Source organism: Chlorella variabilis (assembly GCF_000147415.1).
Source record: "Chlorella variabilis unplaced genomic scaffold CHLNCscaffold_12, whole genome shotgun sequence".
In the NCBI taxonomy this organism is placed as follows: domain Eukaryota; kingdom Viridiplantae; phylum Chlorophyta; class Trebouxiophyceae; order Chlorellales; family Chlorellaceae; genus Chlorella; species Chlorella variabilis.
In genome coordinates this window covers 1,354,215-1,365,109 of record NW_005435076.1, presented here as the reverse complement: position 1 = coordinate 1,365,109, position 10,895 = coordinate 1,354,215, and the positions used below count along the sequence as shown (strand labels likewise).

General features: G+C 69.7%; 4 protein-coding genes across 4 annotated transcripts in view; all 4 read right to left on the bottom strand.

The window, feature by feature from the left end:
- CHLNCDRAFT_135020 (hypothetical protein) overlaps positions 1-4,938 on the bottom strand; it is a gene marked incomplete at both ends in the record, with an annotated part of 5,803 nt that extends 865 nt beyond the window's left edge. Inside the window, 10 exons of the mRNA XM_005846939.1 lie at positions 152-1,200; positions 1,299-1,960; positions 2,171-2,342; positions 2,515-2,716; positions 2,925-3,044; positions 3,225-3,425; positions 3,554-3,658; positions 3,867-4,031; positions 4,272-4,536; positions 4,727-4,938. Of these exons, the coding sequence (XP_005847001.1) occupies positions 152-1,200; positions 1,299-1,960; positions 2,171-2,342; positions 2,515-2,716; positions 2,925-3,044; positions 3,225-3,425; positions 3,554-3,658; positions 3,867-4,031; positions 4,272-4,536; positions 4,727-4,938 (3,153 nt within the window). The remainder of the gene's footprint in view (positions 1-151; positions 1,201-1,298; positions 1,961-2,170; positions 2,343-2,514; positions 2,717-2,924; positions 3,045-3,224; positions 3,426-3,553; positions 3,659-3,866; positions 4,032-4,271; positions 4,537-4,726) is intronic.
- A 133-nt stretch (positions 4,939-5,071) lies between these two features.
- On the bottom strand, positions 5,072-5,436 carry CHLNCDRAFT_135019 (hypothetical protein; the record flags this gene model as incomplete). The annotated part of the gene is made up of 2 exons (XM_005846938.1): positions 5,072-5,126; positions 5,231-5,436. 2 exons carry the CDS (start codon positions 5,434-5,436, stop codon positions 5,072-5,074), a joined length of 261 nt encoding a protein of 86 aa, XP_005847000.1.
- Positions 5,437-5,768: 332 nt separating this feature from the next.
- Positions 5,769-7,611, bottom strand: CHLNCDRAFT_135018 (hypothetical protein; the record flags this gene model as incomplete). Its single annotated transcript, XM_005846937.1, has 6 exons — positions 5,769-5,861; positions 5,994-6,161; positions 6,340-6,586; positions 6,747-7,108; positions 7,232-7,300; positions 7,567-7,611. The coding sequence occupies 6 exons, from the start codon at positions 7,609-7,611 to the stop codon at positions 5,769-5,771; spliced, it is 984 nt and encodes a 327-aa protein (XP_005846999.1).
- A 1,488-nt stretch (positions 7,612-9,099) lies between these two features.
- On the bottom strand, positions 9,100-10,457 carry CHLNCDRAFT_8887 (hypothetical protein; the record flags this gene model as incomplete). Its single annotated transcript, XM_005846936.1, has 6 exons — positions 9,100-9,168; positions 9,337-9,477; positions 9,643-9,719; positions 9,857-10,007; positions 10,146-10,211; positions 10,347-10,457. Coding segments are annotated over 6 exons (615 nt in total), but the record flags the coding sequence as incomplete, so codon positions are not given.
- Between the last annotated feature and the right edge of the window lie 438 nt (positions 10,458-10,895).

Below are 10,895 nucleotides of genomic sequence, written 5' to 3'. Positions count from 1 at the left end.
GGGTGGGAGGGAGGGTGCCATGCGGGCGGGGGCAGCGCGAGTGCGGTACAGGGGGCAGGGCCAGGGGCGGGGCCACGGGCGTGGGGCCGGCGCAGGCGGCAGCACAGCATGGCGTGCCACGCACGCGCAACAGCATGCCCCCACCCCGCACCTGCTCCCCAGAGGACAGCTGGTGCACCCGCAGCTGCCCGCTGTGGCTGGCCGAGTAGACGTGCTGCGCGCCCGCCACCACCGCCAGCGCGCATCCGTTGATGGACTCGCTGCCAGCCACCAGCACGCGCGTGGGCACCAGCCTGTCACGCAGCCCAGGACCGCACCAGCCGGTGGGGCGACCGGGGCTGCCGCCGCCGCCCGCCGCGCTGCCGCCGCCCGCCCCGGCGCGCAGCATGCGCTGCCGCTGCGCCTCCAGCAGGCTGGCGGCGGGGCTGGCGGGGCTGGCGGGGCCGGGCGGTGTCGCAGGGCTGCCGCAGGGCGGCCCCGGCCGGGGAGACTGCGGCGGCTGGTGCTCCTGCTGCCGGGCTGCCGCCTCCACCTCCTCGTCGCTGCTGCCGTCTGCTAATCCAGGCTGCTGCCCCGGGGCGGGCCGGGTGGCTCGGCCAGAGAACTTCCACAGCGGGCTGCCCAGGGCCGCCGCGGCTTCTGGTGCCCCTGCGACAGCAGCCGCCGGGCGAGGGGTGCTGCCGCCCACGCCGCCATCGGTCGCTGCTGCAGCGGAACCCGCATCAGTGGGCAAAGGGCTGCCAGGCGGCTTGCCTTTCAGCGTGAAAGAGGATAGCCTGTCGCCGATGCTGCCGACCAGCCCAGGCGACTGAGGCGGCGACCTGCCCTGCTGCTGCGGGCTGCCTGCGCCGGCTGGCCCATCTGCTGCCGCCGCCGCCACATCAGCCGTAGAGCTGGAGGCGGAGGTAGAGCCCTTGCGAGCGAACAGGCTCTGCAGCCTGCTGGTGCTGCTGCCGCTGGCGCTAACCGCGCCGCCGCCAGCCGGCGGGCCCGCCAGCGCGGCGGCTGCCGCCTCGCGCACCGCGCCCACGGAGCCTGCCAGCCGCTCCCCCACCGCCTGCTTGCGCTCGGCAGCCCACGCTCCCAGCGACCGCAGGCGGCTACCGGCTGCTGCCGGCGCGCCCGGCTGCTTGCTCAGCGAGTTGCCGCTCTCTGAGCGCACAGACATGCCGCCAGAGCTGCCGGCAGCAAGCTGGGCTGCTGCAAGCAAGGGAACGCCACCACCACAGGCTTCTTCTTAGCACCAACAGGGTGACGCAAGCAGCGCCAGCAATGCAGGAGCGACCCCGATGGCTCACCTGCCGACCCGGGTGCATCGGGGCCATCCGCAGCTGCCACGGCCGCTGCCGCAGCTGCCGCTGCAGCCGCGTCTGCTGCCTGCTGCCGCAGCCGTGCCGCGAGCACATCTAGTTCCGCCAGCTGCGGCGGCACCTCCACCCGTGGGCTCTCCCCAGGCCCCTGGCTGGCAGACACAAGCGCCAGGATGGCGGAGACGAGCGCCAGCGCCTGGCCGCTGCCGCCGCCCATGGCGCCGGCCGCGGGCTGCGCCGCCGCGCCGCCAGGCGGCGGCACCTCCGCCGCGGGGCATACCAGTCGTTGCGGGTGCTTCTGGCGGAACAGCTGGCGGGGGCACTGCCCAAACTCCGCGATCTGTGTCTCCAGCGCCAGCCGCTCGGTGCGGTCGGCCACCGCCTCGATGTCCACCGCCCCTTCGTATGCCGTGTGGCGGAACACGTTGTCTGCCTCCACCGCCGCCTCCCCCTGCTGCTTGAACCCAAACACCAGGTCCACCCAGTGGTTCAGGTTGGCCGACACAAAGGGGGCCTCCAGGGCGGCGCGGTGCGCCGCCTGGAAGTGGCGCGCGTCGGCGGCCCACGGCGGCAGCTCGACGTCGCCCACGGGGCGCCCGCTCTGGCGCGTGCCCAGGCCCAGGCCGCGCAGGTTGAGCAGGAAGTCGTGCCTGCAGTTGAGGGTGTGCATGTGGGGGGGAGAGCTAAGGTGGGGGCAGGCTGGGAGATGGGCGGGCACCTGCCAACCCCACACCAGCGACCCTGGACCCTGGCACACCCTGGGATCCTCCTTGCCTGCACCCCAGAGTCCCCTCCGCTCACCTCGCCCACCTTTCCACCTTGTTCCTACCCAAACCACACACCCACACACCCACCCGCACCTGAGGAAGAACTCCGGAATGAGCTCCTTGACGTCTGCGGGGTTGGAGGAGGTGACCCCCTCCCACGCATCCCGCACCGAGCAGAACAGGCGGTCGGGCGCGTCGAAGCGGCCGTTCTGCAGGCGCAGCATGTGGGCGGGCGCCGCGCGCACCAGCCAGAACATGGTGAAGCCTGCGGTGGGGGGCGGGGGGCGGAGGTCGGGAAAGAAGCGGGGGGCCGTTGGGTGAGCACAGAATGGCGCTGCTCCTTCAGTACAGCCCTACATGCACACACTCACGCGTGGCCACCACGCCCCCACTCACCCCAACCCGCTACCTGTGACTACCCCACACAACCCACCCACCGGGCGTGCTGTAGTGGGAGCCGTACAGGAAGGGCGGCTCCGGCGAGAAGCCGGCCATGTCAGCGTAGCGCTCGCGCAGCATGGCCAGGCGCCGCGGGTTGAGCGCCCCCACGGGGCGGGACAGGTCTCGGAAGGTGGCGGGGTCAGCCAGGTCCAGGGAGGGGGAGGAGTAGTCGGCCAGGATCCAGGGGAAGATGGGATACTGCAGGCAGTACCGCAGTATCGGGGTGACGAGCCAGTGAGCAGGGTGCTGGAGGGGGTCAGGACGCAACAGACAGGTGGAAGCCAGCATGCGCGGGTCCCCCAGTTGGGTGGGCAAGGTCGGAGGCAGCATGCGCTGGGCCTGCTGCAGGGTGGCGGCGGGAGGGTGGCAGAGGGGCAGCAGGTGCTTGCTGTGCTGCGCGCCCCACCTGCGACAGGTCTGAGAAGCTCCTGCCCGAGGCGAGGTTGAGGAAGAGCAGGTAGTCGAGGTTGGAGAGCAGGCCGCGCTGCCAGGCGGCCGTCACGCGGCTGAGCCAGGAGGGGTCGGCCTGGCGGCAGGAGGGAGGGAGGAGGGCAGCATGGGCGTGGGTGTGGGGGGTGGCAAGGGAGGTGCCTGGATGTGGCAGGAGTGACCTTTAGAGGTAGAGAAGGCAGGAGCAGGGAATGGGGAGGCAGCAGACAGCAGCAGACGGCAGGCAGGCATGGCCACCCGACTCCCACAGCCTCACCTCTAGAATGGCGGTGCAGGCGGCGGCGGCTTGCTTGCCCCCCGGCAGCGCCGTGCCCAGCGCCGCCTGCGCAGTCAGCGCCGCCACCGCCCGCTCCCGCTCCTCGCGGCTGGCAAAGGCAAACAGGGCGGAGGCGCCGCCCCAGAAGGGCTGGGTGGCCAGCTGCTGCTGCTGGGCCTGCCCCTCCTCGGCAAAAAACACCTGCACAAAGGGCATAGAGGAGCGCCAAGAAAGACGCAAGGAGCTCGGCAAGTAAGCTCACAGCTGTGCGAATCTTGCCCCCGCTGCTCTCCCCACAGCCCCAGCCCCCGCCCCAGCCCAGACCCCACCTCCAGTGCCAGGTCCCGCAGCGCGCTGCGCCGCCGAGCCGCCGCCGCCACCGCCGCCAGCGGGTGCGAGCGCACCGCCGCGTCGCCGCCGATGTTGTGCAGCGGCTGCGGACCAACCAGGCAAAGGGCAAGCTCAGGTGCATGGCCTCTGGGGCTGCGGAGGCGGGCAGGCAGCTGCTCTGCCCTCTCACTAACACACACACGCACACACCCCTGGGCCGGCGGGGAGCACCTGGCTCCCGCCCAGCAGCCCGCTGCCCCGCCGAGGTCGCCGCCCACCTGCACCCGCACCCCCTGCACCCGCACACCGCACCTGGAAGTAGAGACGCTGGTGGGTGATGAGCAGCCTGCCCGGCTCCCTCACCAGCGCCCCCTGGCTCAGCAGCGTGGCGGGCAGCTCCGCCTCGATGCGCTCCGCCGGGGACCGCAGGCCGCCCAGGTCGAAGCGCAGGCCAGCCTCGGCCGCCGCCATGGTGGCCTGCTCGCGGCGGGAGGGGGCCAGGAGGGGGCGGGGGTGAGGGGGGGGGTGGTGACTAGGGAGGGGCGCTCCGCTGCAGGTCCAGCCCAGCTCGTTGCCAGCCCTGCTGCAGCCCTGGTAGCTGTGCTCTCTACCCACACACGCCCTGCACATCCCCCTCACCAACATCAGACCCCGACCCCACCAACATCACACACAACACCCACACCCACACGCACACCCACCCACAGGCACACACACCTGCAGGAACTCCTCCTGCTCCGCCGCCGGCAGGCGCGACGCCACCATCATGCGCTGCGCCAGCGGCACCACCCCCTCCAGCCGCGTGTAGCTCAGCTCAAACTCCCAGTGCAGCGCCGCCGGGTGCGCCTCCCCCGGCCCCGCCCGCTCCACGACGTACGGCGCGTCGGCGGCATTAGCCCGCATCTTGATGACGCGAGTGGCGGCCACCAGCAGGCGTCGCTCCCCCGACCCCTCCATGCCCTCCACGTACTGGAAAGGCAGCCTGCAGGAGGCAGGGAGGAATGAGCAGGACAGGCAGGCAGGCGGGCGGGCTGTCGGCTCGCGCCGCACACGGTGGGCAGCCAGAGTGCGAAGGGGCAGCACCGTGCGGCGCAGCAGCACCGGTGCCGCGCAGGCCCCACCCCCAGGTGCCCGTGCCAGGTACCTAGAAGGCGGGCGGGGCCCCACCTCACCTCACGATGGGAACCCGCACATCGTCCGGTTCGAAGAACAGAGACTTGGTGCACAGGCGCAGCTGGCCCGCCAGGCGCGGCAGGCGCTGCCAGTTGCCCGCCACGGCAGGCGGCCAGCGGGCGGCGGCCACAAAGTCCTCCACATACAGCTCCCCCTCCTCCAGCAGCAGCAGGCTGAAGCGGCGCACCGCCTGCGTCGAGCCGGAAAACATGGCGGCCGCCTGCCGGGGCGGGCCCCGCTGCACGCCGCCCGCGGCCAGAAGAGGCGGGCAGCGGAGCTCCTGGGGCGGCGCAGCCGCTGCCTGCTGCCGGCTTCTCGGGCCTGCCCGTCACCCGCCTGCCTCCTCACTTCTTGAGAGCTGGCAGGGGCGGCAGCACGGCCTGGTGCTCCGGCCCGACCCTACAAAGGCCATTGTGGCGGCAAGGGCAGTGGCGGCACGGGCGGTGGCACTCGGCATTCGGCGTCCTCCCGACTTCCTTGATCTCGAATCATAGGGCCCTCACCTGATCTTGCGGTGGGTGGTGTTCTGCGTGAGGCTGTGGACTTTGGCAGGCTTCTTTGCGTCGGGTGGCGGGCCTTCCTCTCCTGCGAGCTCCTCAAAGAACTCAATCTGGCCAGCTAAGGTGGCTAGCTTGTCACCAGGGCCCTGCTCGTGGGTTTGGCGGGCTTCGTCGAGCGGCCGCTTCTTCGTGGTCTCCCTGTCGGCCATCCGCACCCTGGGTTCTTCCGCTGCAGCGTGAAATGTGATCCAATGCCGCCGCCAGCAGCGGCTACAGAACACGGCAGCTGACCTGGCGGCGTACCGCCGTATGGCCCCACCGCTGCAAGCAGAAGCTCAGAGCCGATGCAAACTGCCTATCCAACCTCTATGAGGTGAATCAGGGGTCCACAAGTCACAATTCAAGTCAAAAATGGCCGGGGCATGCCGGGGCAAGTCAAAAATACTGTAGCAGGAGCAAGGATAGGGAGCAAACGGGACGATGGACAGCAGCAAAGAGGGCGGCTCAGCACCAGGAGGCCCTCGAAATTTCAGGATTCGTTTCATGCCAAGCCATGCTCCGCCTTGAGCCGCTTCATGTACTCCATCTTGAAGGCGTACGTTGCCTGCGTGGGCTGCAACCCCGCAAAGTCCATCTGCGGCGAACGAGGAGGAACGAGGGGAGCGCTTGGCGGAGCGGCAATGTCGGCCGGTGATCGCTTAGACTATTTGCAAGCGTAACCTGCAGCCCTCCCAAGACGCCCATGCGCCCAAGCCCGAGCACCCACCATCTGCTTGCGGACGTTGTGGGCGTAGAGCTTGGGGTCCTCGCGCTCCGCCTCTGACGGGTGGTACACCGGCAGCTCAAAGCAGGTGACCGAGTGCAGCGGGTTGCAGAGCATGAGGAACAGGTGGCGGGCCGCAGGTATCATCTCCCAGCAGGGCGAAAACCGGCCCTGCAATTTGTCAGACCGGGCAGAAGGTCAGCAGCCAATCAGGGCGCTGCCAGCCACCGCAGCCGCACGCTCGCTGCGAGGCCCCTGCGACCAACAAGCCGCCATCCACACGCAACTCCCTGAGCCCCCCCCCCCCAAGGTGAGTGCCCCAACGCCCCCACCACCCCAGCCCCCTCACCTCCTCATACCGGATGACCACCGGCTGCAGCGCCTCCCCCGCCAGGAAGGCTCCCGTCTTGAAGGGCAGCAGGTAGCGGCCGTTGGTGGTGGTGCCCTCGGGGAACAGCAGCAGCGGGCGGGCGTGCGGCAGGCGCCCCGCCGCCATCTCCTGCATGCGCTGCCGCACCAGGTCCGACACGCGCGGCTTGTCGGGGTCGCCCTTGGCAGAGGCGTCGCGGTCGACGTACAGGCAGCCCATCAGCTGGCTGCGGGGCGGGGCAAGACAAAGGCAGGGGAGAGCAGGGGAGAAGGGAGGGGGCGAATGTCAGGAGGCTTTGGGTTGTGGGGTGGTGGCCTGGAAACTGCCGCCAAGGCGTGGCCAATGCACGGCTGGCGCCTTGCCCGCCCTCCTGCACCCGTGCCTACCTGATGATGCCGATGATGGGCTGGTTCCGCGTCTGCGCCCGCGCCACAAAGGAGGGGAAGGAGTGGCTCATGTGCAGCAGGATGTCGCAATAGCTCATGTGGTTGCTGACGATGCCCACGGGCGGTGCCTTGCTGGTGCTGTCGCTGCCCTTGCCGCCGCTGCCGACGTCGCCCTGCTGCCCCACTTTGATCCAGGTCACGCGCCAGAAGCCCAGCCACCACAGGCAGACGCGGCAGGCCACCAAGCCGAGCTGTGCAATTGCGTTGGTGCCCACCCTCGCGGGCAGCAGGGCGCACAACCGGCAGCAAAGCCAGAAGGTCAGCACGCTGCCCAAGGCTCCTATCAACTTGATGGGCATCACCTGCAAGCAGAGTGGCAGCAGCTCGATTGGGCGAGTGGCCAACTCACGGCGGCCCTTCACCCACAGCGGTGCGCCGGTGCAAGCGCGGTTCTGAGGCGGCCCAGCTCCTCATTACAAGCTCACCAGCACTGCCAGCAAACCTAGCCGTATCTTTTCTCCCACTGAGAGCGGTCCCATGCCAAGCACGCCATACTGCACGCAGCAGGGGGCGCATAGGCCTCAGCAACAGCAAATGGCTGGAACGCTACGGGCGGCACCCGCCGCCACCGACGATATGCAGGCAGCAGCGCTCGCCCGCCTGGCGCGCTGGATGATGTTTACATGGACGGCCCAGCCGGGTCCCAGCAGGGGTGGCGTTTGGGCCGGGAGACTGCGCTCCAACCCGCAGGTCGTTAGCTGGCAGGTCGTAACCGCAGGCACCACGCCTTGCTTCGGATCAAGAGATCAAGCGTGCTCACCGTGTCGTGGCGGAGGAAGGGAGCGGTGAGGTCGGCAGCCGCCATCACGCCTCTCCCTTCCTTTGGCAGCCAACTGCAAGTGGTATGATGCACTGGAGTCGGAAAGGTTCAGCTGGTTGCAACGCGCAGCTGTTTCAATGGCAGCCGACTGCCCAGCTGGCACCGCCATGCGGCTGCCGCCGAGTCCGCGCCAACAAACTCGCCACCAAAGCTTACAGTGAGCAGGCGCAAGTCAGTTGAGGGCCAGCTCTATGCAGCTCAACACGTAGGCATGCATGGCGTCCAGGGCCTGCCCCATGTCGCTGGTGTTGAACTCCACTACAGGCACACCGGTGGCGCCGTACTGCCGCAGGTGCGCCTGCAGCGCACGCAGGCGCCGCGCCGCCTCGGCGTCTGCTTCCGACCCAGCAGGGCCTTCCGGCGCCGTGTCGCCGCTGCCAATGGCCCGCTGCTGGTGCGTCAGCCACTCCTGTAGCATGCCTTCATACTCCTCATCCCGAATGGACAGACAGATGGGCACAAACACGGGGCCCATGCCAGCCGCGGCAGCAGCCGTGGCATCCGCCACCGCCACGCTGGCATGCTGCGGCCGCTGCTCCGCCGCTGCTGCAGCGACAGCTGCAGACGTGCCGGGCGCCTCGTCCTGCACCGTGCTGCTGCCGCTAGTGCCGGCAACCGCGGCTCCGCTGGCCTGCCGGCTGCTGGCCTGGGCAGAGGTGTGTGCCTCCTCTGGAGGGACAACCGGCGCCTCCTCCGGCACCGTCTGCTGGCTGACGCCGCCCGGACTGCTGCGGTGGCGCTCGGAGGGCGGCAGGGAGGCGCTGCGCCGGGGCCAGTGCTGCGGGGTGTGCTCTATCACGGGCGGCAGGCTGATGGCAGGGCGGGGGCTGGGCAGCGGCGGCGGCGGCCCCGTGCCGTCACCCTCGCCACCCTCGCTGCCACCTGGGTCCAGGCTCTGTAGCATGAACACGGCCTGCCCACGCTCCAGGCTGTGCACCCTGGCAGAGCGCGGCCGCGGCAGGGACCCGATGCCATGTTCCCTCCAGGGCGACTGCAGGCGGTGCAGGCTGCTGTCGCTGAGCCGCTGCACCGCGTCTCCAAAGCTGGCGGTGCGACGCACGGCGCTCGCCGGGCCCCATGCCGCCGCAGGCCCCGCGGCAGCTGCAGCCGTCTGCTGCGAGGTGCCTGCTGCAGATCCTGGATCGGAGGCAGCGGTAGCCATGGGAGCATCGCCGCCCCCTGCAAGCCCCTCAGCAGGAGAGCTAGCAGCGCCAGGCGGCTCGGCATCAGCCGCCTGCGCAGCACAGCACAGCGTGCGGAGTTGAAAAACTATCAGCACACAGCAGCAGCGTGCAGGAAGGCAATCACAGCATGATGCATGCTGTGCTCCCAGCGCACCTGCAGGCCCGCCGGCTGCCCCGCTGCCCCCTGCAACGCCCCCGGCAGCCCCACCAGGTCGCCTCCTTCATCCTGCTGCGCCCCTCCCGGCTCCGGCTGCGTCACGGGGCTGCCGCCGCCGCGCGGGTCCCCAAACTCCAGCAGGAAGAGGCCGGGGTCAATGTGGAGGCCCTCAATGATGATGGACTTGCCGTCGCGGATGCACTGCGGGAGGGGGGGAGTGCGGGGGGGTGTGTTGGGGCGGGCAGGGGGAGGGGCAGGGAGCAGGCGGGGTTGAGTGGATGCCACATGTGCCGACGGCTGCCCCTGAACAGCACGGCCGCCATGGCCAGGTGACGGCCGGCCGCAGAGCCTCCCCGAGCCGTGCCCCACCTTGCACAGGTCTCCATCCAGCGCGCGGCGGATGGTGGCGCACTCGCGCTGGAACTCAGGCACCAGGCTGGCGCCGGGGGCCAGCGGCCGCCGCCACAGCGGCTCGGCGGGCAGGTCGCCGGCGCCGCTGCCCCGCAGCAGCTGTGAGCCAGGGGAAGGTGCGACAACCGAACCCAAACAGAGCACAGTAAGGACCAGGGGTGGGTTGGGGAGTTCCAGGGTCCTGGGCACGGCATGAAGGGGGCAGCAGCCACCACAGCACAGCACGCAGCATGACAGCGGGCTGCCCCCCTCGCCCCCCCCCACCTCATAAAGCACGTCTGTCTGCAGCACGTTGGGCAGGTTGAGGCGGGAGGCCAGCTGCTGCGCCAGGCTGGACTTGCCTGCAGCCATGTTGGCAGGCTAAGGTTGGCCTCGCTAGCTATGCTGGCCCGCAGGCATGCATGCACAGCACCAGGCGGCATGCAGCAGCAGCCAGCGCCCTTGGTGCCGCGATCACAGCAGGTGTCACGCCCGCCACCAGGCGCGCCTGTGCACGCGGATCCGGCGATGAGGATGATGAGGGGGCGCTTCTGCTGGAAGAAGCGGGTGACCATCTGGTAGCGCCGCACATACTCGTCGCCGTACCCTCGCTGGCGCAGCAGCGCAAACAGCACCTCCTCCAGCTCCTCCTGCGGGCGGGGCAGGGGTGGTGTGTGTGGCGGGGCTGGTGCGACACATGTGCACGTGTGTGGCCGGTGGTGGTGTGGTGGTGGTGGTGGTGGTGGTGATGTGAGCTCGGCTGCGAGGGCCGATGGCGGGGCACCCACCTGCGTGATGTCCAGGCGATTGTGATCCACCAGGTGCTTCTTCACATCCAGGGCCACACGCACAGCCTACTGGCAGGGAAGGAAGGGGTGGCAGGGGTTGGGTACAACCACCACTGAGCCTGAGAGTGTATGATGAGCCGTGGGGGCGGCCGCCCATCAGCGCCGCCGCTCAGCTGGGGACAACTGGTTACCGCTGCGCACCTTGTGCTGCGGCAGGGTGATGACTGTGAGCATGCGTGAGAGGAGGAAGCGGGAGAGGATGTAGTAGTGCTCCAGCTGGCTGCCCAGCCGCACCTTGATCTTCACAAAGTCATCTGCAGGGAGGCGGTCCATGCAAGCAGGGCGGGGCGGGTGGCGGCAACGGGACGGGCGGTCAACCAGGCAGGGCGGGCAGCACTCCATGGCGGCATACAGGTGGAGTGAGGCGGGGCAAACAGCGTGGAACAATGACCATCCCAGATGTGCCACAGGCACGCCTGGAGGGCACCCACCACTGCACCCCACACTCACAGGAGCTGGAGGCGACCTTGCGGGAGTGGGCCGCCTGCAGCAGGCGCTGCGCCGCCAGCTCCAGTAGCTTGCGCTGCTGGTCGTCGGTCTGCATCGCCCCCTTTCCCAGCGCCGTGTGCTACCCAACCAGCCCGCGCGCCACTCCCCAGTCTCCGCCTCGCGCAGGGATGGACCAGGGTTCCCGCTGCTGTTGGCGGACCGGAGAGTGGTCAACCTGAAATGTCCTGGGCAAGGGAAGAC